The sequence below is a fragment of the Aulostomus chinensis genome, chromosome 12 (genome assembly GCF_037954235.1).
Source record: "Aulostomus chinensis isolate RoL2024-O1b breed Wild chromosome 12, RoL_Achi_v1.0, whole genome shotgun sequence".
In the NCBI taxonomy this organism is placed as follows: Eukaryota; Metazoa; Chordata; class Actinopteri; order Syngnathiformes; family Aulostomidae; genus Aulostomus; species Aulostomus chinensis.
The window spans coordinates 1,885,106-1,910,651 of record NC_141331.1 but is presented as its reverse complement, the minus strand read 5'-3'; the positions used below and the strand labels follow the sequence as shown (position 1 = coordinate 1,910,651).

At 45.2% G+C, this 25,546-nt stretch overlaps 1 protein-coding gene and 1 long non-coding RNA gene across 9 annotated transcripts in view; one reads left to right on the top strand and one right to left on the bottom strand.

The window, feature by feature from the left end:
- LOC147251704 (nck-associated protein 5-like) overlaps positions 1-25,546 on the bottom strand; it is a 50,421-nt gene that overhangs the window by 8,515 nt on the left and 16,360 nt on the right. For 6 of the 8 annotated variants that reach the window (XM_086219558.1, XM_086219559.1, XM_086219557.1 and 3 more), the window contains 9 exons: positions 24,641-24,731; positions 23,496-23,648; positions 18,262-18,330; positions 15,864-15,902; positions 15,186-15,305; positions 6,395-6,574; positions 3,373-6,248; positions 2,373-2,487; positions 2,035-2,104 (listed from right to left, as the gene is read on the bottom strand). In XM_086219558.1, coding sequence (XP_086075684.1) covers positions 2,035-2,104; positions 2,373-2,487; positions 3,373-6,248; positions 6,395-6,574; positions 15,186-15,305; positions 15,864-15,902; positions 18,262-18,330; positions 23,496-23,648; positions 24,641-24,731 — 3,713 coding nt within the window. Of the gene's footprint in view, positions 1-1,875; positions 1,915-2,034; positions 2,105-2,372; positions 2,488-3,372; positions 6,249-6,394; positions 6,575-15,185; positions 15,306-15,863; positions 15,903-18,261; positions 18,331-23,495; positions 23,649-24,640; positions 24,732-25,546 lie in introns of all 8 variants that reach the window. The other 2 variants (XM_086219563.1, XM_086219564.1) reach the window with 1 other exon arrangement.
- LOC147251705 (uncharacterized) lies at positions 5,333-7,637 on the top strand. The gene is made up of 4 exons (XR_015118664.1): positions 5,333-6,294; positions 6,898-7,025; positions 7,227-7,309; positions 7,425-7,637. It is a non-coding gene; the product is annotated as an uncharacterized LOC147251705 (long non-coding RNA).

Genomic DNA, 25,546 nt, shown 5'->3' with positions numbered 1-25,546 from the left:
TTTTTTCTCATCTCGTCGAAAGCATCAAAAGTGCTCCGTCAACTCTTCTCCAGGGCCAACCAGTCTGGAGAGTATCAGTTTTGCTAACGGCAAAGTGAATTCGCTCAGCGTGACTGGACTGAGCGCGCTCAGCTGATGCAGTGCTGAAATTTTAATGAGGTGATTAACCCCCGAGGGCAGAGCCTCATCCGTATCAACACGCCTGATATTTGCTGCATGTAGCGGCTGGTGTCACTCTGCCCAGTGAGACTCCACCAGCGCCGACCACAGGTCCTCTACCTGGGAGGTGAGGGCGTTTGTACGCTGCTACTTTTAATTTACTAGGCCATGAAAAAAGGACCTCATGAAGTTGACGTCTTGTCCACTTTCACCTGCTCATCCACGTGTTCTCTCCTCTAACTTGAGCGTTGAACCAAGATTCCTTTTAGCCAATCAGATCTAATTAGCCTGATAATTACGTCTGAACACAATGACGACTCCTGTTCAACCGGGGCCCTGTTTTGTTTTGTTTTTCTTTTTTTATTGGAACAGTTCGAATCTCAGGGAAGACGGGGCTCGCATGCAGGACAGCTTTCCAGGTCAAAGGTCGTCAACTCGTGATTTGATCAATGATCAATGACAGAAATGAAAGAAAAACATTCAATTGAACTGTCGTGAAAACACAAACAGAGTTAAAAACATTGTTTTGTCAGATTTGCATTTTGGTTCCTGTCAATCATGAAATTTGAAATCATTAAACACAAAAAAATGAGGCCCTGGGGCGGCGTGGCTCAGACGAAGGGTGGACGTCAGGCAACCGAAGGGTCGCTGGTTCGATCCCCTCTTCCCCCTGTGACCACGTCCAAGTGTCCATGAGCACAATACTGAACCCGATTGCTCCTGATGGCCTTGTGATGGACTGGTGACCCGTCCAGGGTGAACCCCGCCTGTCACCCAATAACAGCTGAGATAGGCTTCACCCCCTGACCCCTCACTACCTTTAACGGATAAAAAGCATAGAAAATAGATGGATGGATGGAAGGAAAAGGAAGCCCAGATGGTCACTTGGGTCAAAGATGTTTCTGAGCAGTTGAATCGTGGCTGCTGGCGGTTCCCCAGGGAACACAGTGGAGGTTAAACTAATCTTACCAGGTGGCGCCAGGCGTGGGCCGGTGAAGCGGGCTGGGATCATGGTGGACAGGTTCCAAATGAACTCATGCCATTTGTGTTGAGAACGTGATCTGACAGTGCGACCAAACTACTGGTGCACTCCGCACATACGAGTCTGATCAGTTCGTGTAACCAGGAGAACTTTGTGGTTTCGGAAGCATCAGAGCATCAACTTGTTCTGCCCCCCCCACCCCCACAAACACAGTTTTTGAGTTCTTCTTCGTTCAGGTCTGTTGGCATTTGGCAAACCAGCTCATCAGTAGATTAACATAATGTGTAGTGATACATTTTGTTTCACATCGCATTTTTTGTTTGACAACAAACTACCGAGGAGAGAACCCTCCAAGCTGACAGACTCCTCGATTCGGACCAGTTGGAGCCCTGGTTCTCGACCTCGACCAGCCCTACCCCTCTAACAGTCTGTTCGTTACTTCAACCAAGGTTCAGCCATTCGTGCTTGGATGAGCCTGCACATGCAAATTTTCATTGCATGGATCTGTGAAGATGAGTGGTCAAGCCTCCAAACAATATCGCCATTAAACCACTGGCAATACAACCATGAGATGGTTCCTATCCGTCCTTTCAAACTGCCACTCAAAACAACGTGTAGATGCAAAGGCAGAACAAACAACAAACATGGAGGAAGAAAAGCACACACTCACAAAATTAGGCATTTTGCATGTTTGTTCGACTGTTTTTGGCAGATTCATCGGTTTGATGACTTACAGATATTTGTCATATTTGGTCTTCACTTCTCTCTGCAAACTGTAAAATGGCAAGCACAGATAAAACCTTGAGCGTAAAATGCTTTGAGAACACAGCTAACGATTTAGCTTAGAAGTGTTTTTCAGGTACCGAGACGTTCAAGAGGGTGACATAACCAACCTATGACTGCGTCCTGGTTGGGGTTCTTCACAGTGGATCCATTTTCACCGTCAGTTCTTCGGTTCAACACCTGCGGAGGGACCAACAGGGAATTAGGCTTCCTTCAGTGCCATTGGTTGGTTCTTTCTTGTGACTGACTGTTCCTCTAATCTGTGGATGTTCCCTTACAGCAGTAAAGGATCTTTGAGGATCGACCACATGACTTGTCTGTCCATTACACCTTCAAAGAGAATTGGTTCAGTAGTTTAACTGCTTACTCCTGCCGACAATCGAATGTCCTTGGTGGAGGTAAAAACAGAACGCAGACACAGTTTTGTGTGTATCGTGATGGAATTTACCTGCGGCTCCCCGATGATGTCCGTGTGTCCTTGCATCTCATTCAGGGACATCCCTGGGCAGGGCATGGAGATGCATGCCCGCACTGCATCATGGGACTCTCTTCTCCCGACAGAGCTGAGACAGAGTGCCAAGAAACAATTACTGTACATATTTCAATTCTTTTAAGTTTTTTAGTCAATTATTCTACATATAAATACAGTCGCCTTGGTTCCAAACAGCTAGCCTCTTTATGATGATACATGTGTCTACGTGTAAGTAGAGTTACTTCCTTACTGCACAAAGAACTTATCTGGAAGTGTGAGCTACTGGATAGCTCCTTGGCAACACCAGTTTTACAATCTCCGGCATTTTGGATTGAAAAACTTGTGGCAAATCAAAATACATGAGAACTTTTCAAGGAAACTAATGATGCCACCTGTAACTCCACCTTGTTTTTCATGGTCATCTTGTGTGCCATTCTGTCGACATTTATTATGTTTTTTTTACATTAACATATTCAATCAAAAATTTGAGTTTCCTCCCTTGAGATTCTATAATCTCATAGCGAATGGAGAAAAGGAATACGTCATCACAATTTTGTTTAAAACTTAAGTACAATGCTATGTGCTGTTGGAATTTTGACCTCTCGATGCCAAGGATCTGAGTCATCAGTCAGAAAATGAATCCATTAAGACTTCAGAATCATGATGAGATGAATTTGAATGAAAGTGCAGAGACTATAAATGGCAATTATTAGTGATGCTGGGCATTTATGAAAACGGTGAAATGTCAAAGGAAATTTTGTTTGGTCGAATTAATGTATGGAAAATTGCAACAGGTAAGACTTAAGATAAAAACTAGTTTATCTGAACAAAAACACCCAAGAACAGGAAACAGTTTGGATGTTTTAGTAGCTTCAAAACTGCCATCACAGTAAATGAACACGCGCTCCCCCGAGTTTAACGTTTTATCTGCTCTACTGTTATTATGTCACGCTGTCAATTAATTCTATTTTCTTACCAATCTTTTCCATCACTTTTTCTTCTGTCTCTCTTTTTGTCAGTCTTTGTCGGCTTTACTCCCAACAGTGATGTAATCTTCTGCTCCCTCTTGTCCTCCTTTACTCTTGGTGGATCACTCTTTTTGCTGCTCGGGGCAGGAAGCTTACTCTTACGAAAACCAAACCAATTAGCCAGGGTTGAGCTGGATTTTTGCTTCACTTCACTGCTTCGTTCCTGCTCCTGAGACTTGTGCAAATTCTCCTCTATGCCCAGCATCACCTTCTCTTCAATCGTGGTTATAGTACTTTGTCTCTCTGGTTCTTCACAAACTGGTTCACCAAAGGCACTTGAAAACTGTTGCTCAATCTGAAGGCGTCGGGCCTGCTCTCGCTGGTGTTTAAGACTCTGAAGTCTTTCACTGGAGGACCCTAAATGTGGAGGTACTGCCAGGCCCTCTTCAATTAAGAAGTTGTTCAAAAGAGATCGATTCATCGGACAATGATAACTACTGGAGCAGCTCATACTTCCGGGAAGAACGTCACCCAGAGAGTTCAGTGAGCTCCCTGAGTGAGTTTTAATTTGAGTTCGCACCTTTCCAGATCTATTGAAGCTTGGCCTGTCCATGTAGCGCGCTCCAAAGCTCTGGCTCCGAGCCTTGGCCCCATTCATGCCCATCACTGGCTTCAGGGGAGGTCTGGTTGATACGGACACGGACCGTTTAAACAGCCAACCTTCCTCATCGAATCCCCAGTCTAACATCACACCACTGTCCGCTGCTACAGGTTGAGACGAGGGCTCTGAATCCAGCGAGTTACAGCGGGTCTCGATCTTTCTTCGAGTTTTGTCATGAGTGCCACACTCACGCATCACCTGGGGATCACAAATGAAAGTCTGGAAGGTTTGAACGCCTTTTACGGTATTATCCTCTTTGTTCTGTCTTCCAAAAACGAGGAAGGTATTGGTGTCTTGTCCGGCGATTGCCTCGTGGGATCTAGCATTTACAGAGGGAGACATTTTCACTGCTCTTGAGGTGGAACACTGAGGATTATTGGCAACACTGTGGTAGTAAACATTAGAATAGGCCTGAGGCAGGACCTCTGATAGTTTGGGCTCACTGATGCTCTGTTGAGATCTTTGCAAGATGCTCTGATTTGGCAATATAGAGGAAACACCATTTCCATTATGGCACACCACAGTTCTATTCATGGATAACGGGGCTGACTCTGAGTTTTGTGACTCTTGAGCTGGGATGGTTGGCATCCTCGGTGAGTGGGTGCTGTAGACTTTCGTATCTTTTATTGGCTTAATACCTTCAAAGTCCATTTGTGGGGGAAAGTGTTGATTGTCTTTTGCTGTGTTGGATGGTTGAAGCTGCAAACCAGAGATCTGATTTGATTGTGGCCTGGCAGTGCTAGATGTTGTCTTTCCAGTAGTTGAGCTCTGAGCCTTACTTGCAGATTTATGAGCTTTGGGTAGGGAGTCGCAACTGGTTCTCAAGAGAAGAGAAGTGGTTCGACCTGGGAGCGGTGGTGGAGATGGAGACCTTTGTTCTGAACGAGACACGTCAGAGAGCTGCTCTTGGTGTCGTTGTTTTCGTGGAGAACAGGGCAAGTTGTCATAGATGCTTTCCTCAACAGATTCACTGCCGGATTGAAGTCTTGGAGATTTTGTCGGGCTTTTTGAGGCTTCAAGGCCTCCTGGATGCTTGACAGCCTTTGAGTGTTTCACAGGGGAAGCAAGAGGAGAGCGCTGCTGCACACACTCGAGGGACTTTGAACTAGCTGTAGCAGTATCTTTATCTTTGTCAACGTTAGATAATGTTCCGTTGCTTGAACCCTGCATTTTACCATGATCTGTCCTTTTGTTTGGAGTGCTGTGCCCAGGAGGGTTTGAATGCCCTTTGGACCTGTGACCCTTGATAAGCTTTTGGTGTAGTGGAGAATGAACATGCTTCTGCTGCTCTGGTCCTCCGTCTGCACTCTTGCTCCGCAGAATGAAAGCCTTCCTCGCTGAGTCACAAGGCTGAGGTTTTAGTTTCTTTTGAGGAGATTTTGAGATGACGAGGTCCTGGCTTGCATCATTTCTGCAATGAGAAACCTCCACTGAGGAGCTGCGTTGTCTGGCATCACTCACACAGCTCAGAGCCCTTGTTGCGGTATGCTGTATACCCAAGTTCACTTCACTTGGGTTGACATGGTCAATAGTAACACTGCTCTGGTGTTTTTTCACAAGATCAAGTCTGGATTTACGGTCAGTTGACCTTTCCTGGTTATTGTTTCGGTCACTTACCATCATGGCTGTGGACGTGTGTTTTTCCAGAGAGCCTTGATTTTGTTCTTCCAGGTGTGTAAGGCTATCTGTTGGACTGACACCTAGTTTTACCGCAGGGCCTGCCAAAAATAAGAAGTTGTCTGTGACAGGTGAGGGAAAAAGGCCAGTGTTCCCTGTAGGGTCTACAGGGTCTTCTTGAAAATGGCTGTCACCATCTCTTGTGACATCCAGTTTGTCCAAGTTAAGAAGGTCTCTCGTTGATTTGTCGGTGGATTCCCGACTCTGTAGCTTAGGTGTATCTTCATTGGGATCATCAGAGTCTACAGCAGCCATCCCTGCTTCAGCCTTAAAAGGTTGGTTCGCTGGGGTTACTTGCTTTGCTGTTGTCCCTTTCAGAGCACACTTGACACCGAAGGAATATATTCCCTCATTGGAGGTCATGCAGTCTTTGCAGTGTGCTAGAGACGCAGGTAAGGATGTCTCCTTGGAGGTGCATGTCTGGAGACGCTTCAGGCCTTTCAGAATATGGCCTTCCTTCCATCCCAGGTCTGTCTGCTCAATAGGTGCTGAATGATTACTGGACACTGACCCCATACTCATCCTCTTGTCTCGGCCAGCGGCACCCTGCGTATTACAGGACAAGTGGAATGTATAAATGGAAAACTCTGAGGTACCCGAAATACCCCAAAAAGATGCTTTATTTTGGCACCATCCCTATACTTGATTGTGAGGCTTAATTGTGTGGGTGATCACAGATGAACCAAACCAACCTGCTTTGACAAGCCACGCCCCTCTGCCCAAGTGTGGGAGCCACTTGAATACTCGCTACAAGCACTCGATAGTGACAGTTCACTGCTGCTGCCGCTACCGCTGCTGCGAGGGCATGTCAGACTCAGCAGACTGGGCCACCGTCCTGCAGGGATACCAGCTTTCCCATTGCGTTGGACCTCCTGAAAATAATCAATTATGATATCAATGGACAGAAAGTATACAGACACAGCAAAGAGACATCCGTGTAAAATGATTATTAAATACAACAGTATATGACAAAAGAAAAATTGACATAAAACTGATTGGAATGCCCTTGACCACCAAAGTATTTTTTTCTTTACTAATGACGCCAGGTGGTCCTATGAAAGTTTAGTAAAAATCTGCCTCATAGTGTCTTGTTCTTACCAGAGATCCACCCAAATTATGACATCACATCCAACAAACTGTCTTTGACGGATGTGCACAACGACCGTGTTTACACTTATCTGTTTGTTTTTGTTAGATATCCAAGAATCGATTGGCTGGATATGGAGACGTCTCTCTCCAGCAAAAGCTAACTGGGGAATGGAGGCCATTTTCCACTCCACTAGTTCGACGGCTCCTGAGTCTTCATGTATCTTTGGGCTGCAGGTATACCATGATTACTTTCTGGGAACTGGTGGAAAATGCATGTTAAAATGATGCCCTCATTCTGACACCGCTGAGCCTCGTGGCAGTTCATTCATATTTTATGCTCAACTGCACAAAGACTAAAAATCAGATGGCACTCTTGTGTTGCTCCACAACCTGAATCTAAATCAACAGCGTTGCTGTTATTTGCATCTTTCACAGACTGGAGTTGTTTGGTTTTATTTGCTTGGGAAAGATGAGAAGGTTGTGGGTGGAGCCCCGGCTGCAGCACGGGGTCTTTCTGGGTGAGTCTCCATGTTCTCCCTGTTCCTGCTGGGTTCTCTCTGGTACTCCAGCTTCCTCCACAGTCCAAAGACATCAAGAGGGACCAGGTTAATCCAGACTCTAAATTGACCGTAGGCGTGGCTGGGAGAGCCAATGGTTGTCTGTCTCTATGTGTTGGCCCTGCCATGGACTGGTGACCTGTCCAGGGTGAAGGCTGCTGGGATAGGCTCCACCCCCACCACCCTCAACAGGAGAAGAGGGGGAACATGGAGGGATAGACTTCTTTGACTCATCAAAGTTTTGTTTAAGCTGGCTAAGATGTGTGACGATTTTTGTGGAATGTGTCTGTATAAGTAGGAGTAAGCAGAAATACCCAGTTGTAAGGTGTATAAACCCAACTGTTAGCGCTCCAAAGGGAGTCTCTCTCTGTAACCTCATTTGTATGTTGCATTGTAAAACGCTCCTTCTTGTACAAGAAAATAAATTCAACTTAAACTTTGACTCTTTTGGCCCAGTCTTGATCATTTAAAGGTCATTAAGAAGAAATTCTTGTGACACCCAGCACATCCTGCACAAATACCCCGCATATTCCACTGCATTTTTTAAGAAAATGTGCTGCATAATCAAGGATTTTTGCCTGCAACAATCACAAGAAAACTCTGCATTTTTCTGGAAAGACTGATTAGGCATAACTGCAAGTAGTGTTTGCCTGAAGATTGATAACAGCAGGACCTTGGAAAGTCCATTCAAAAGTCTGGAAAGGAAATTTACTGAATGTCTGGTGAAAACACATTGTTATTGTTATCTTCAGTGTCATTTCCCAGTGTGGTCCACCAAGTTGACGACTTTACTGAACCAGACACATTTCAGCTATGAGCAGTGATGACAAATTCCGAGTTCAACAGATAATTGTCTTCAACCTGCATTCTGTCTGATCGCCAGCAGGGGGCCAAACTGATGAGTGCAAAGTGAAGATGCAAGTCTGTGAGAAGAAGACCTCACCTCAGCTGTGACTTCACTAAACACCTTCCTCATGTATTTATGTTCTCCATTGCTAGTTTCAAGTCTTCTTCACTGCAACGTGAGTTTGATTTATAACCTTATGGATGTTAGAGTAAAGCTTAAGGGTGTGGCGACCTTAGGACCGACCACCTGCTTCACCGATTCGTGCTGTGTTGTTAGCGATGAGCAATAAAGTTACCTGGTCGTCTGAAATGTATTCAGTTGCATTCGTTTGTACAAAAAGACACTCAGAGGAGTCAGCTGACATTTATCTTTCCACCGCTCTGTTTGTGCGGATGGGTGTGCTCGCTGGTAGACTTTCCTCTCATGACAGCATGTTCATGGAGACGACTCAGGTGGCTGGCCCTGAGGAGTGGATGTAGGGAACCAATGGTCAGGTGGAGTCTTCGCTCCCTGCTGCAGTCCGCCAGGAGTACCAGACTCTACCGGTGTGTTACAACACTTTCAAGTGTGCAGCACTAACGGATTCACTGCCACATCAAATGAAAATCATCACCCAGCTCTGGAGCTCATAGCTGCTCGTCAATCTGAGCTCATTATTTTGGGAGTCCAGCTGACATGCTGCAGCCTGCATGACTGGTCCCCGATCGTTCCCAGAGCAGAAACATGTTGTTCCCAACAAGTGGAGAGAGGACCAGCTGGTTCTGGAGTATCAACGCAGCAGGGAACGAGTGACTGGGGATGGTTGATTTATATCTATGCTATCAATACAACTTCAATTACACAATCTCAGTAGTAATTACTATTCCTAATTTTGCTGGCACAGAATCAGAAGCTTTTCTACTTAAACTAATGCAAGGAACTGCACTGTTCTGTACAGAGGCAGGAAACCACGGTACATAGTGTACCATATGTAACAAGTAAAGCTGTGTACAAAAAGTTTTTATAAATATTGAACGGCACAGAGCACCAGCTCCTCTCAGCAGGACAGGTTCTGCTACATGATAGCAAATGTTCCAATGTTGAATGGGGATTCATGCTATGTCTATTTGACTCTGTCAAGCTGGAGGAACTGCCTTTGTGCTTGTGGGTGTTGTATCTCGTCCTCTATGGTGCCAGTGCTGTTCTTATTGTCATGAGAATTATGGATGAATGTTGTTCTTTCATTGCTTTTGTAATTTTTCTCCTCAGATCTGTCAGAATTGCTGGTGTAAATTCTCTTGAGTGTGGACCTCAGGAGGAGTCGCCTCCCTCCGCAGGGGAGTTCCAACTGCACTTCGTAGCTTTACTTCCTGTGTGTGCTCAGGATTTGAGAGCAGGAACCATCACCGGTTTGTGTGATGGTGCCGTTCCCAGTCGGACCGACCCAAAGTCAAGTGTTGCGACCCTCTTTAAAGCAGCATTGATCGTTTGCCGAGCCGCCATGACCAGCCGCCTCTCAAAGTCATTAGTGTCATCTGTTAGCAATAATTAGCATGAATAGGAAATAATTGCATCAGGGATCTGGGGACTGAAGTTATTTGGTCCATTCGTTGATATTCACCTATTATTTGATGATTCAGGCCGCCAATGTTTCACTGTGGGAAAGCCCGCGTTTGACCACGCGTGAGTGGATTAATCTCGGAAGTAATTACAGTCGGCATGTCAGGGGGTCTCTGAGATTTGACACGAGTGATAGAGTGGAACACAACGCTCAGTCAGAGTGCTGCTGCTGGTGATTTAAGTCAAGGGCACAGTCGTGTTTTCCTCCTTCGTTTAATCACTGTTCTTAAGACTTTTTCCTCATATTTCATTTCTGCCTAAAAAAAAAAACCAGACACTTTGAAAGAGAGTCACATTTCTCTTAATTACACAAAAGCTAAAAATGTACCTGAATAAACACATCTGAGGCCTGAGGAGAACGGCTCTCCAGGCACACACAATAAGAGCTCTATTTGTGTTCTGCAGGTTCCTTTCTCCACAGTGAGCATCGAGCAACCGGCGTCTTGATCCAAAATCACCGGAGCAGCCATCAACTTTTGACAGCATTGTCAATGGCGACAAGTTTTTCTGCCATCGTATTCAGTCGGGGGGCTCTAAATCAGCAACCTGTCAATCACAATCAACTGGTTGATTTGTGACACATTTCAAAGTTGCACCTCAGCTTCTCCGTTTGTTTTAGCGATTTCTTTCTGTTCCACAAACGTTCTACTAAATACGTCAACACTGTTCTAATTCAGGCGTTTCCCTCTGTCAGGATCTGCCCTGTACAGGTGGATGTCCGCTCAAAACACCAACACCTGGCAATGAGTCCGACTGAGGCTGCTGCCAACTAACGTCCATTATAGCTAAAGGTGAGCGCGTGCACCTGCATCCAGGTGACCTGACATCATCAGGTCCAGATCAATTCTGTAATTGATCAGTTCTCAGACTAAGTTCTGTCATCCGACCCACTTTCTTCACATCACCCTCCACAACTTTGGCAATTATTCTGCTTACCAACAACGATGGCGATCACATGACCTCCTTGGTGGAGGCGATGAGCAGAACAAAATAAGGCTGAAGTCACGACATCACGATGCTGATTTGTAGAAAGCATGAATTCAGGGTTTGACGCGTCATTTTACAAGAAGACAACAAACAGCTGTTAAAACGAGTGTTTTCTGAATGGAGTCTTGATTTGATCAAACATGGCCTTCCTCTGTTTTGCCATGCTAGGTTTTATAAACTCTGTTTCTGTTGACATCGCGGGGGGCGGAGTGGAAAGGTTCCTCAGGCTCCTCACACCCAGTCAGGTAGGAAACTGATGAAGGAAGATGTCACCACACAGGGGAGATCAGAGGAGAGGAGATGATTCAGTTCAGCGGCTTCAGCCCGATGTGGAGTTTAACTGTAACGATCGGATCACCGCTGGCGTCTCTCGCCTCAGCCACCTGAAGCAACCTTCCCTGCTTCACCTCATCTCCTCAAACTCCACTTTGAAGCAGCTACCGTCATCACGGCTCTCACCTCAGCTGGCCCCCAACTACCGGCTCTCTGTCCCGAGGCCTGCGGTCATTTGTACTGCTCACGCTGCTGTCTTTATTCTCCTCCTCCTCCTCCTCAGCGTTCTGCCTGACGGGCTGAAACGGGCTCTGTCCTGACCCACTGGTCACTCTGGTGTCAGCAGAGACTAAGATGAAAGACGCAGCAGTGAAACAAGCCGACGGCGTGGATGGCGAGCTACGTGTCACTGACACTAATAACGCCTCTAAACTGTTAGAGGAGTGCAAAAATGAGACGCAGCGTTGATTGAAATGCCCACGTCAGGGATCTCGTGCCATGGAAATGCAATGACGGAACAACTAAACCACAGAGAGGTCTTAATTGATTTGAGTCCGCAAGAAATAACTTGTTAACTAATTTGAAGGAAAAAGTTTTATCCTGCTTTTTCTGAAAAAAAAAAAAAAGAAATCCTCAGTGTCCATTAAAGAGTTCTGTCTGTGGCAGCTCCAGGGCGCCGTACACAACAAACGCAATGATGCCAGTTCAGGAGAAACATTGCATGTGCGTGATCTCAGACTTCCTCGTCCAATATAAAACCATCTTCAGGCTCTTTCACCAAGCCAGACTTCAGACCGCTCGGATCGAACGTAGTGAGGTGCAAGTTGTTGAAGGCTTTTTGTCTCACACTTAATGACTTATTGATCCCAAACCAAACACACATCTAACCTTCATTTTTGGCACGACTATAGAGGTTTGGCATGTCTGAGTTTGGCAATCAAAGAATGAGAAGGTTGGTGGTTGGGCCTCGATTTATTAATCCTGCATTTGGTGGTTTGTTCATTATCGTCATTAACGTGCATGAACCCAGTGCTGCTTGCATGGTTTTCTCATGTTCAACTTGAATAACCACTTTTCATTCTTTCTTCATCATCCACCGTGGGGGGAATAAAAGGTCTGTCTCACTGGGGAGCTGAACACCGCCGTGTCACGGTCTGTACCGTTAGCGTCCATTTAGAGGAAGCTAAAGCCATGGAACTTGTGTGAGAAGTGCAGAGTCCCACAGGGAACACTAGGAAAAGACAAAACCTTCACCGGAAACTCGCTCATGCTCACGCAAACCAGGAATATCTGGTGAGCACCAGAGACGTTCATATATTTATTCTGAGGTTGTGTAGAAACGTGAGCCGCGGCGTGATGGCGTGAGGAGTTTCACAGCCGTCTCCAGGCGTCTGGGCGAGCGCTGTGACCTTCTACTGTGACATAATCACATTAAACCAATCAAAGTAATGCCGACGCAACGACATCATGATGCTGACTTGAATGTCATCTCCACAAGACGGCAATCAAACCTCTTATAAAACCGAGTTTGGTTTTCTGTGAAAGTGTCAAACACCTAAGCTGTGACCTCATCAGCGCGGTGATGCGAGCAGCAGGTGGTCACAACAGAAGTTACAGCTCAAACTTTTCCCAGTGATCAACAATCACATTCCCCCAAACCGCTGAATCAATCATGTAAATGCAAAGCTGGTAACTTCACTAACTGCTGTTAATATTCCGGCTTCAGGCGTGAGATAATGATCTAACGCGCTGATGGAAGCTCCCAGATACGAGGGAACGCTGCATCAGCACGAGCACCGTGGAACTGTTGATCTGTGCTGCTGGCAACGGCGAGTTATTAACATTTGTCCTGCACACAGCAACAAAGAAACAACTGAGAGTGAATCTGTTGACGAGGATTCTGATTGTTCCTCAAGATCAAAGCCATCCACGGCGATTGAGCTACATCACATGACCTCAAGTCAAAACGGAACTTCGCAAATTTGTAAAGGCAGAAACTGCAGCCGTTGTATTAGATGAAGTGCAAGTGTACCTGGTGAAGTGGTCGGCACACAAAACTCTCCAGGAAACGAACACTGGTACAGTAAAGTCAGGGGCTGAGAGGGGAAATATCAGCTTGTGCTCGACCGCGGTTCTGCCCTGATGCATACAGATGTTCTACGAAGGCAGCATCCCTCTCCGAGTCTGCAGCTTTGACCTTTACAGAAAAGGTTATAGATGAAAGACGGCGTTTCCTGTCCTGCTAGCAGGCTTGTAGCACGCGAAACTACCTGGTGAGGGAGGCTGTCTGCAGTGCTCCATGATTCACAACTTAGTTTCTCGTGGACAGCGATCGGGCCCTGAGGAAGAAGTGACTTTGTCAGAGGAGGCGCATCCCGAACTTTGCATCTTCTATTTGCTCTCTGTTTTAAAGTGAACGAGTCGTTCTGTACTGATGCAAGAAAGACAAAAGATTCCGCTTGAGCTTCTGAGTGAGTTTGTCGTTGAGCGCGATGGTCTCAGGTTGCATGCTAACATTTGCTAACTCTCACTGAATTCTCAATAAAACAGAAAGGAAGGAAACGGAACAGGCCGGCGTGGCTCAGAGGTAGCGTGACGTCTATCAACCCAAGGGTCGCTGGTTTGATCCCCACTTCCCCCGGTGACCCTGTCCAAGTGTCCTTGAGCAAAATACTGAACCCCTAACTGCTCCTGATGGCCCTGTGATGGACTGGTGACCCGTCCAGGGTGAACCCTGCCTCTCACCCAATGTCAGCTGGGAGAGGCTCCACCCCCCCACCCACCAACCCTTAACAGATAAGCGAGAGAAAATGGACGGATGGAAGGAAACTGAAGTTTAACTGTTGTGGAGCTGCTAGCGTGGCTGGAACCAGCCGATCTGACTGGAGCGCCGCACACACGGACGACTGTTGTGTGTTAGCATCACAGCTACAATGACAGCATCTCACTGCAGCTGAATAACTCAACATTCCTCTCACTTTTTGCCTGTAAAACAAACATCAAGCACTAACAAGCTGAGCTCGATCTTCCATGTCGGTGCTTTTCTTTCAAGATTCATCTCAGAATAACATTAAATACCATCCGTCCATCAAAAGTTTCAGGAACAGGAACGGTAAGAGGCTGTTGTCGTCTCGCTGACAGGCCTGAGACAGCATGAACTCGTACTCGTCATGACTTCAGGCCTTGATCCGTCATTGCAAAAATAAATCTCAGTAAAATCTAAATGGGAGGCAGCTGTTATCCAGGTTCGCTTCCCGGAAACACTGAAATTCACCGAGCACCAGGCGATGATGATGTCACAGAAACAGACATTTCTGGCCGGAGGGTTGGCTCCTAACTGTTAGTTAGCACTTACACATTCAGGGTGAGGGTGGTCTTGGTGAGCGGCGCTGGTCCTGCCCTCCTCCACAAGTTCTTATTGACTTTTCTCTCTGACAATTCATTTTAATTTTCTCACAATATTTGATCATTCAAGTTTATTATTTTAAGTAATGTCTGCAACAAAAATGTAATCTTTGAAGTGCAATACTCAAAGAGTGACACATAAAGATTCTTAGGGTTAGTTGTGAATTATTCTTCCTTTAAAACGTTCCTGGAACGCCGTGCTTCCAGGTGAGTGTTGTGCACGCTGTTGGAATCCGTTGGGATGACACCAGGAGGAGCCAGTTAGCGCCGGAGGAACAGGACTCATCTCTGGCTTGGAAAGGTTTTCCGTCCATAAGGAAACCAGTACTGCGCAGTTGCAACACTCAATCCAGTTCTTTCTTTCTCAGAGTCCAACTTACTTCCAGTCACACACATGAATACACACCACTGCAGGACGCTGCTTCTGTACACTCCTGTTGTGGGCGACTGCAGCTCAGTAAGACGAAGACTTCACTATACCAGACGTGGAAAATACACGTCATTAATACATCGGCGGGGCAGCAGCTTCGCCTCCCCTGCACCTTCACACGAAGCCTTCATCCACCTGGGAAGTGAAGTATGTGCCTCTCAGGTGGATGTTTCCCTCTGAGGTCGTTTTAAAGGTAGTAACCTTTAGCAGCAGAATGTTGCTCATGTAAAATTCAAAGCGCCTCAGTGTGAGCTGGACCTGACAGTGTTGGTGTCCGCGGCGCCGCGTGGACCCACCTGTGAGACGGGGACCGTCGACATCTTGACACGTTGTTGAAACAACACGCTCAGTATGCGGTTCTGCTGCTCCAAGTCAAACACTCGAGTCCTCAGCTTCACACATTCTTCTTTCAGGTCCTGGAAGACGTAGGAGACACGCGGTCAGAAGCTAACGGCTAACGTCCATGAAGCCTGGACCCACAAACACAGCTGAAGATGAACTGATGCTGTGCCAGTTTAGCTCCTCTTTTTTGGAGAGGAAAAATTAACTTGAATTCATGAGTTTCATATTTAATCCTGGAGGTTCAGTTCAAATACCCACAGCTGGTGCCTGAGGCAGAGAAATCTGGTGCAGATTCATAGAACTACTTTCATGTTGCGTTCAGTCTGAATGTAAGTTTGGTGCTGTTGTGAGCAAGTGAGGATGAGCGTGAGCCGGTTCAACTGCACTCAGCATCAAACTCCACACTCATAGGAGTGCTAAACTGGAACTGGTTCTCTTCTCCAATCACAGTGTTTGTGGATTATTGATCCTCTGTCTGGATTAAGAAGACCTGGGTTATACCAGATGACCTGGAGCCTTTGATTCTGCTCGGTGTACATCTACGCCTTTAATATTACAATACGAGGCAGGATGTGTCGTATAATCAGCTCAGTAATAATAGGGACTGACAAAGCTTCTACACAGAGACCAACCTTCTGTGTCAGGAGGGCCTGGACCACCTGGTTTGCCACCTTGATTTGGGAAAAAGTAAAAACAAAAAGTTAAAACTGTGAAATGAAGCAGCACAACATCATCCTGAGGAGCCTGGAGGTGCGAGACTGACAGCATGTTGCATCAGATTGAGGGAAATCTAAAATAAACAAACAAATTGCAGCCGACTGACTGACAGAGAGACTTGAGCGCTCCTGACGTGGTCCAACACTCCCACACAGCAGCAGCGGTTCTGGATCCCAACAACCCTGAACGACCGGACGCGTCCGAGAGGCACCGACCGTCTCACCGCAGTCGTCCTCATCACAGGTGTTTTGACTCATGCACATGGGCACAAATTTCTATTTTCCCTCGCAACACTCTAAGTAATCCATTTTAATTGGAGGTATATTCCTGCTGTTGAGTACCGTGGCTTTGCGCTGCTGGTTCAGATGACATCATCAACACCTGCGCATGGACAGCAGATGACACGACGACTTATCTAACTAACGCTGATTAACGTTCACTGACCCGGGGAACCAAGAATAAAATGTTTATTCCATGAATGCACAACAAGGCTGAGAAGCGGAAGAAGTGTTTGTCTTTAACCAGAGATTTTTTTTTTGTGGGAGGCAATCTCCAAGGTAACAAGCCCATCAGTGAAGTTTTGCTCAAATATGAAGTGGAGCAGCCCTGCCAGGTGATGGAGGAAGAGATGGATGTGTTGGCATGGAGAAAGCCGAGGGGGTGAGTGCGGCCAGATATTCAGGCCTCCCGAGCGGCGAGGCTTCTCCAGCTCGTAGCACAGAGGTGGCTTCAATTACTGATGAACGCTTCCGCTGGCGTCCGTTAATTATTCTGAAAAGGACCGTCGTCTGAGGCAGCTCATCTTCATCTCTGACTGCTGCAAACATGACCTCACACGACCCCATCTGGCTCCGGGCGAACCGCTACACTTAGAAAATAAATGCCAACCTCTTATCTGTGCGTTTACTTGCTGGGGTTAGCATGTGTTTGATGTAGCTTAGCATAAGAACTGTCAAGGACAGTAAAGGTCATCAGAGGAAACACAAGAAGCCTGTAGCTGAGTGGTGGTGACCTTGAAGTCATGTGACCCTGGTGTAGCTCCTTCTTAGGCTACCGTTAGCTTAGCACTGCTAACGTAGCATCCAGGCTTCCAGCATCATCAGAGGGTTCATTAGTGAAGATGATCTTGATGAACTAAACCTGGAAGATCATCAACTTTTGTTCACCAGAGCTGATTTACTGATTCAATCACCACAATCACATGGAGCGATCCTATTGGCTGCTGGGGGAGGAGCCAGGAGATGACCACTTCCTGTTGGTGGAGGAACCAGGAGACGACCAACTCCCTGCTGGTGGGGGAACCAGGAGATGACCACTTCCTGCTGGACTACAAACACACCTCATCCCTACGGGCCTCCATATTGGAAGAGTTATGTTTCCCCTCTTGGTCACTAAAAAAATACCTAAAGAAAAGAGTTTGACGGGAGTGAGAACAACTACGGACGTGGGTTTGGATCGTTTGAGTGGAGGATCAAAGTAATCTGCTTTGAGTTGTGTGTTTATATTTATTCTTTACTTGCTTCCAAAGTGTTTCCCACATCAGCTGAAACAATGAAGCTAATATTGATGAACTTTCCATAAGAGTACATGAAGCGACCTGCTCAGACGGTGGGAGGCACAGTTGTGATTGTTCTCTCATCTACTGGAGTTTTAATGATTACACAATAATATTGGCATTTGCTTACACATTTACACAGTCAGCACTGTTTTTACTGCTCGACTGTGTAGCCTCCAGAGGGTTCATGAATTTGTAATCTTCATATTTGTTTTCCAGTCAGCTGATTCCTTTTTCAGTTTGGTTTGTGAGGTTTGTTCAATTCCTGCGATCCTGACTGGCACCTTTTGGTCCGAGTCCTTTAGGATCCTACTGGACCCTCGTCTGTGGCTGGAATGACTGAAGACATTGCTGGAGGATCTTAGCGGAGTTGGACGCGTGTCAGCACCATATAAAACTTTCAAGAGCAGGAAATTAACAACTGTAGGAAGTTTAAATGATAGTGAGAGAGACATCTGGGGAAAAAGGAGAGTGTAGCTCAGTAACTGTGTAGCTCGGCTCATCCGAGAGACTGAACATAATAAGAAAAAAAATGATGCAGCGACACAAATCTCCAAATTGACCTGTGGGGTCGGGGAAGCGCTGGACTTGTGGTTAGTTGTGCTAAACATGACAAAAACCTCACTGCGCCATGCTGACCATGTTAGCGTTGACAGGGACAAGAGCCACAGGAGGAAGTCCTGCACTTCCACTTCTCAGGGTAAAAAAAAAAAAAAAAAGCGGCAACAGAGAAGGTGTGTGAGAAAACCCTCCCTCACCTCATCCAGGCAGCGCTCGTACTGCTTCCTCTGGTTGTCGTTCTCCAAAGACAGAGCAGAGTTCTCCGCCTGAAACACAGGAATAGAACATTCAAAACACATCCTGATGTACCAACGCTCACTCAGACTTCACAGCTCAAAGACTGGACTTTTTGTGCCGTGTTCCTCTTGTAAGTAACTAAAATGATTGATTATTACCTTTTAAAACCAAAGTTAAAAAAAGAGCGCCCAAGTCGCAGATACAAGGAACAACATAAAATGTGTGGGGAGAGAGTATTGACTGGCCTGTTATCAGGAGGGTCGTCAGGAACATGGCTTAAATTAATTAATTACTAATTAAGAGACAGCACTCATACAAGATAACAACAAATTACACTCCTGTTGCTATGAAGAGAGGCTGTAAAAACACTTTTAAAGAAGTTTTTATCAGCATCAATGAATGAATGGTGTAACAGTGAGGAGACTGTTCCTCAGATATGTGGAGGCTGCACATAAGGTGGGAAGATGTAGGTGGTCTAGAGCTGGAGGCGGGCTGCAGGGCATGTATGGAGGCTAGTTAGCTTAGCCCAATGGCTGGTAGTGGGTGGGAAGTGTTAGCATCAGCTAGTTCAGGTCCAGGCTAGTTAGCTTAGCCCAATGGCTGGTAGTGGGTGGGAAGTGTTAGCATCAGCTAGTTCAGGTCCAGGCTAGTTAGCTTAGCCCAATGGCTGGTAGTGGGTGGGAAGTGTTAGCATCAGCTAGCTCAGGTCCAGGCTAGTTAGCTTAGCCCAATGGCTGGTAGTGGGTGGGAAGTGTTAGCATCAGCTAGTTCAGGTCCAGGCTAGTTAGCTTAGCCCAATGGCTGGTAGTGGGTGGGAAGTGTTAGCATCAGCTAGCTCAGGTCCAGGATGCTGGTGTGTCCAGCAGGAATCCTCCTCCTCATCATCATCAGTAGCAGCAGTCGTTCTTCTAGTCCTCAATAAACGTTTGGTTCTGCTGACCCAAGTTCCAGTGGAGCTTTGGGGGTGCTGCGTCAAATCACTGCGCCCAGTCAGGAAAGTAGTTCCGGCTACGTGTCTGATTCTACCACTACAATGTCTCCTCATGTTAAACTGGTATTCATCACCACGGTTACACACAACCCTCCTGATATTAATGCAGGTAGAGACAGAGCTACGCTAACACTTCCCACCCACTACCAGTCACTGTGCTAAGCTAACTAGCCTGGGTCTTAGCTCCTTAGAGGAGGGGCTCTGGCTCTGAGGATGAAGAGACTTACCCTGAATGTTGGGGCGTTCATTTAAGAGGTGTGACACTGTAGCTCCATTCAGGGAAAACAACAACACTTGAAATATTGTTAGCTTGTTGTTTTGTGGAATAACAAAGCATGAATCCATATTTGTTACGTCACTACCAATACTATGCAGAAAAAATTGTATCTGATGAATTATCTTACACTTTACATCCACTACCTCGAGAATCTGATGGCACTTTTGCTCATAAACTACTAAAAATAAAAATAAAACTTTGACTGTGTTCCTCTCAGTAAAATTATTTCCCTTTACGTTTGTTTTTTTTTTAATTTAAATCAATTCTGATACTTGTTGGGTTTTAAGATCATTCTTTTGTGTTTTAAAGTTTGTGTTTTCTCCAGTGAGCCAAGGTTCCACTCCTGCAGGATGGGCAGGTTACCTGGAGAACCACGGTTCTTGACTGAATGACTCCACTCAGCTGAGGCTCTGCAGATACAATTCACTCACTGGCATTTTTGTTTTGGTCTGCCAGGGAACAAAAAAAGACTCTTGGAACTGAAGAGATTTTCCTCAGAAATTATTAATCCAGTAAATCTGGAGGGTCCGGGCTACCTGAGCTGGCCTGCGGGCAACAACAACCACTTTACAGGAAGTGACAGAAATGGCAAATAACCACCGGAGAGGAGCTCGTAGAGCGTGTTAGCTGATGCTACATCTTCACCGCTAACAGAGATGCTAACGTTAGCTTGCTGCTTCCAGTTTGGATCTAGTTCCAGTGGGACATTTGTTGTAGTTATTATTTTAATTATGTCATTTGCAAAATGTATAGGAAATTTTCCATTTGAGTATGTTGTGAACATCAGCAGGATCTTTTGTGCTCCAGAAAGATTCATGTTTACTTCAGGTGACATTTTATTTGATGAAAAATCCACGTCTCCAGCTTCGACTTGGTCGTTTATCTAAGGATAAGGATTCGTGTGGTTTGATGAAGGACTGCCGGAAAGGTGAACATCCACCAATTCTTGTTTTATTACAGCATCTGACCACGAATAATGCTGTGGTTGGGACAGTTTTTAAAACAGAATATATGTTTAATGGTTCAGTGGATTTAATTGTTCCAAGTACAAAATAAATCAACAATTCTATTCTTCATTTGAAACTCATGTGGTGTTTTCAGTCCTCTTGTGTCGGCTCTATTTACATCTGTAGAACCAAATAATCACTCGCTGGTTCGGAGCAGTTGGCAGCGCTGCATCAATCAGCTGAACTGTTAAATTCCACAGAAAATTGCTTTTCAGTGGAGGAGCTGCAGAGCGTCAGTGCCACCCCTCAGCAGAGACAGCACTGAACTCAGTCTGTCTGTCTTCATTATTTACTTTCTGTCTCTTATTTGTGGCTCTGGGAGGGTTTTTTTTCTCCACTTTTCATGGCAGATTATAAGGGAGGGGCTGAGTGTGGTATAAGGGCTGCAAAGTAGTTTCAAACTAAATGGAAAGGCGAGTCATGTTCCTCCAGTTTGCTGTTAAAGTTTAATTACAAGTGTGGATTAAATGAAGGCGGCCACGCTGAAGAGGTAGCAGCATGAGAAGCCTGCTCCACCCTCAGAATGATCCATTAACCCTAACAACAGAGAGTAGGAACAGCAGGAACTGCACTACAGACACCATTCTGCAAATATCAGCTCACTTTCAGTAAAACGATCCCTTGACTGTGACGTTATCTGAAGGTATGGTATAATACAGTTATTAATGGTGTTTGTGCAGGGCCTAATGACATCACGACATGCTGACACTGTCCCCCAAAGCTGCACCGACATGCAGAATAATCACACGTCACATGACCAACGGAAGCAGCTGGGGATGCTTCTTCTGTTTATTTTTCTATCGTTTGCTGTGTTTCTGACAGTTGTTCACCAACCAACTGAAACAAGGAGCTCGGTATGTTAGCAAGCGTGGGCCAGACACCTTCAAAGCTTCGAATGACGGTGACAGAGACGCTGTGTCGTACACAGCAGAGAAACTCTGTATGCCCACACGTTCCTTCATGATCTCAACAGCGTTCATCAGAGTTCTAAGTTGTATTGTATGAGTGGTTCTCATGTTCGGCCCGATAAAGTTGTTTTTTTCCCTGTTAGGTCACATTGTGATTGGTTGCCTGGGTGATGTCGTCTGACTGACTGACATAAAGGTCACTTCTATATTCTTTACCCTACCAGCGAGTCAACACTGAGCCCGTCACTGGAAACTGCTACTTCCTACTTAGGCTTTACTGTGTTCTAATTCTAAAAAAATACAACAAAAAAACGCAGAAAAAACTGAGTGGAGTTCAGACTTGACGAGCTTAAGTGTCCCACCCTTACAGGAGCACACCAACATTGAGGGAACGTCTCTCAGGCCTGACCCTCAACAGATCAGGGCCTCAGTTCCTCAGATATTCAAGTATGGACGCAGGCGTCATGAAAGACCGATCATCCTCGTTTTATTCCATCTACACATTTTTCAAATGAAGCATGCACAAGGTTTCAGGTGCTGTGAATGACAGCTGGCTTTTGCTAATTAGCCTTTGAAAGTTAGACAGTGACTCAACATTTCACTTCATTTTCATTTGGTTCCTGTGAACGCAGAACTGGAGGTTGGAGAATTAAAAGACAATAAAATCCACACGCAGCATCCGTGGGACTGACGCCGCAACAGACATGTTTCATGTTCTAGAGTTGTTGGGGAGCTCATTATGCGTTTACCGTAGGCTGCTCTGTAATTATTTTTCTGCTTCTAACATATTCCCGTCGGACTTTAAACATCCGAGCCCTCAGCCAGCAGTTTAGAATTTTAACACCACATCTGAAGCCACAGGAGGAGCTGCTCAGAACCTTTAAAGTATGAAATGCAAGTGCTGGTTTGGGCCCTTTGACTGATACAATATAAGACATGACATCATCAGGGAGTGAATCCTGAAGCATCAGTGTGTTGAAAACATGTTGATGTTGTTGATGTTGTTGTTGTTGTTGTTGTTGATGATGTTGCTGCTGCTGCTGCTGCATTCAGGGACCCCAGATCAGGGTTTTGAGATGATTTACAGGGGCGGACAAAAAGTTCAGATACATAAATCTGTTTTAATATCTTGGAATTTGAATTTTGTTAGAGATTTTTGATCATTTGTTGAAGTTAAAGTTAAAGTCAGTTGATATCTCATAGACATTAAACGTGTCCTTGACCAGAAAGACTTTTCCCAAATACAAAACTTGGAAACCACTAATTTAATATTAAACAATTGTTGTTTCTTGAAAGCTTGAGTTATATATCCACTCTCATCTCTAAGTAACTAAATCTGTGAATGTCATCGAGTATGAGATTAGAGAGGTGGTGGAGTGGAAGTAAAAGCTCAAGTTCCTGTCCACCTCTGAAAAGGAGTCCTTTGAACCTACCCATCCTGGCAGAATTCTGCAGCCTGGTGAAACGGTTTAAATGAGGAGGGCAGAATAAATTCAGTAGCAGGACAGATTTAGCCTACAGGCCACATCCTGCTGACAACTGCTCTGGATGACATGAGGGAAAAAAGTGATAATTAGTTTATTGATCAGTGTAAAAGCACATCAGAGTGAAAATGCCGTGTCATTTCTTTAACCACTCAAGACTTGCAATCCCTCATTAATAAAGGAGAAACTACTGTGGCGCGTTGATGTTCAGTGACGCGACTAATATCAAGTCGGTTAGAATATTTCATGATGTACCGTTTTCATCTTCAAGGTCTTTCATGGGGACGGTTGATGATTTTGCCCACCCATACAAGGTGTGGGGTTCCACAAGGTTCAATCCTGGGTCCCAGCTGGTTCTATTCTTTACACTTGTTTCCTCTTCCTGTGTTTAAGATGTAAACTGCAGTGCATTTCATTCAGGTTAGTCTTTAGTAAAATATCAGCTCCTTCAACTGATGAACCAGGTGAAGCACGCATGGTGCAGAGATAGTCAACATCTGCAGGACAGGTGAGAAGATCATCTTTACCTCCAGGGCTCTGAGTCGCTCCAGCAGAGGATTACTGTTGGAATTCTCCTCCAGTCCCCCGCTGGCCTCGGGCGAAGCCGACGTTTCAGCTGCTGTGGCCGTGGGACTCTCCAGACTGTCCTGCTGTTTCCACATTTCCTCCAGGAGTTTGTCCTGGGATGCAGAGACGCATGTCTTCAAGTCACAAAGAAATTCAAAATAACACGACCAACAACAACAGCAGTAACGCATTCAAGCTCTGTTTACAAGTTTGATTTTAATAGATTTAACTCCAACTTCCAAGTCTGTCTGTTCCAACAAGACTTGGTGCAAGAAAACTAAAGCGATGGCTTGTTCTTAATTACAACTGCAAAGTCCCCTCTGTCTCTTTTTCATGTTAATGATGGAGGGAGTTTCTGTTGCAACATTTGTCGAGTCTGTTTGGGTCTCATTTCTAAACTAGGGTTATGTAATGGGGTGATAATGGTCCAGTATGCAGCATGGAAATGGAAAAAAAATATGGAAATATTTATTATTTAAACACTTTTATTCTTTTAAGATGATATAATGTTACTTTCCTTAATAACATTTTGTTTAATTTGTGGCTTTTCCAAAGAACTTTCTGCCTCTATTCAATTCTTAAATTGTGCCCACGAATGTCAATGCACTAACAAGTTTGGCGGACTGCTGATTACCTGAAGATGAGATTTTGAATCCAGCAATTAAACTTTCTACATTTGCTTATTATTCTTCATTTAACTTTTATCACACTTGCTTGTTCATCAAATCCTGGGTTTATAAGGAGGAAGGAGCAGAAGGGAGTTAAAGAGGTTTTTAACAAAGTAATAAAAAAATTTGTTTAGATGGAACTCACACAAGTGATAATTTAAAGTCTTTATACTTATTTAGGGTGGAGTTGTACATTTTAATGGTGTTATATGAACTAATCTTTTATCATCCATTTAAGTCATACAGCTAATGATTTCTTTTTCCAAATTGTCTTTGAACGTTGTCAAGATTATGCCAATGAGAAGGAAAAGCAGGGATTTCTCCTCCATCGCAATAAAAATAGCAGCCAGTTTTTATGTCTCATAATTGTTCAGATAGACATTAAAGATGATAGGAACCAGTTTCTGGGACCTTCTGGGGTCGTTCAGCTTTAGTACCTTGTATGCCTTCATGAGGTCCAGTGGGTCCACTTTGGAGCCCTCCAGCGAGTCCTGGTTCTGTAGTAGCGTCCGCACCGTCTCCTCCATGCTGCGTTCAAGAAGATTATGGAAAAACTGGTCAGAGAAGAGTAAGAGATGCATGTTTCAGTACTGTTGGAGTACTGTTGTAGTACTGTTGTAGTACAACTGTTGCAGTGGCACCCAAACTTTTTCTCTTCAGGGGCCAAATTGGCCCTTGGACAAAAGCGAACACACGCTTGTGTGATACTGAAAGTTCTTTACACAACTGAATAACATCTTAAACGTTTCAGTGGCAGGAAAATATGTTTTTGCTGTCACCATTTTTGCTTCATTAAACCTTGCAGCGATTTGATCTGATGGCTACAAGCACATTACTGTCGCCACAATGACTGAGTGCAACATTTGTCTGCGGGGGACAGCCTATATAGCTTCTTACCGCTAGCTAGTGGCTAATGAGTGCTGGACAACAACTGAACTGGTCTCAACTGAGAGCTGTGAGAGCAGTGAGACCGACTCACAGTCAGCAGGTGTTAAGATAATGATTTAAATGCAAATGTACAACAAACGTTGGTGGAGGTCAATAACTCATGTCAGTATATGTCAGCTGAACATTGATAGATTTTAATTATGATCCAAATTCGAAGAAATCACCTCCCAAATAGGCTCCAGTAGAAAATAAGCAGACTTGACATTTATTTCAACGTCTTCCACTGTCAGCGTAGTTTTCATTCTGCTAGTGTAACTGTTTTCCCTCAGAGCGCCGTACGCTTGATAGACACTGATCATGTTCCCATAATGCCGTGTGCGGTGACATTTTGCCCCGTCACTTTCAGAGTAGCTTTTTCTCCGGTTTGATGAGTGTGTGGCGCAACCATTAGCGCT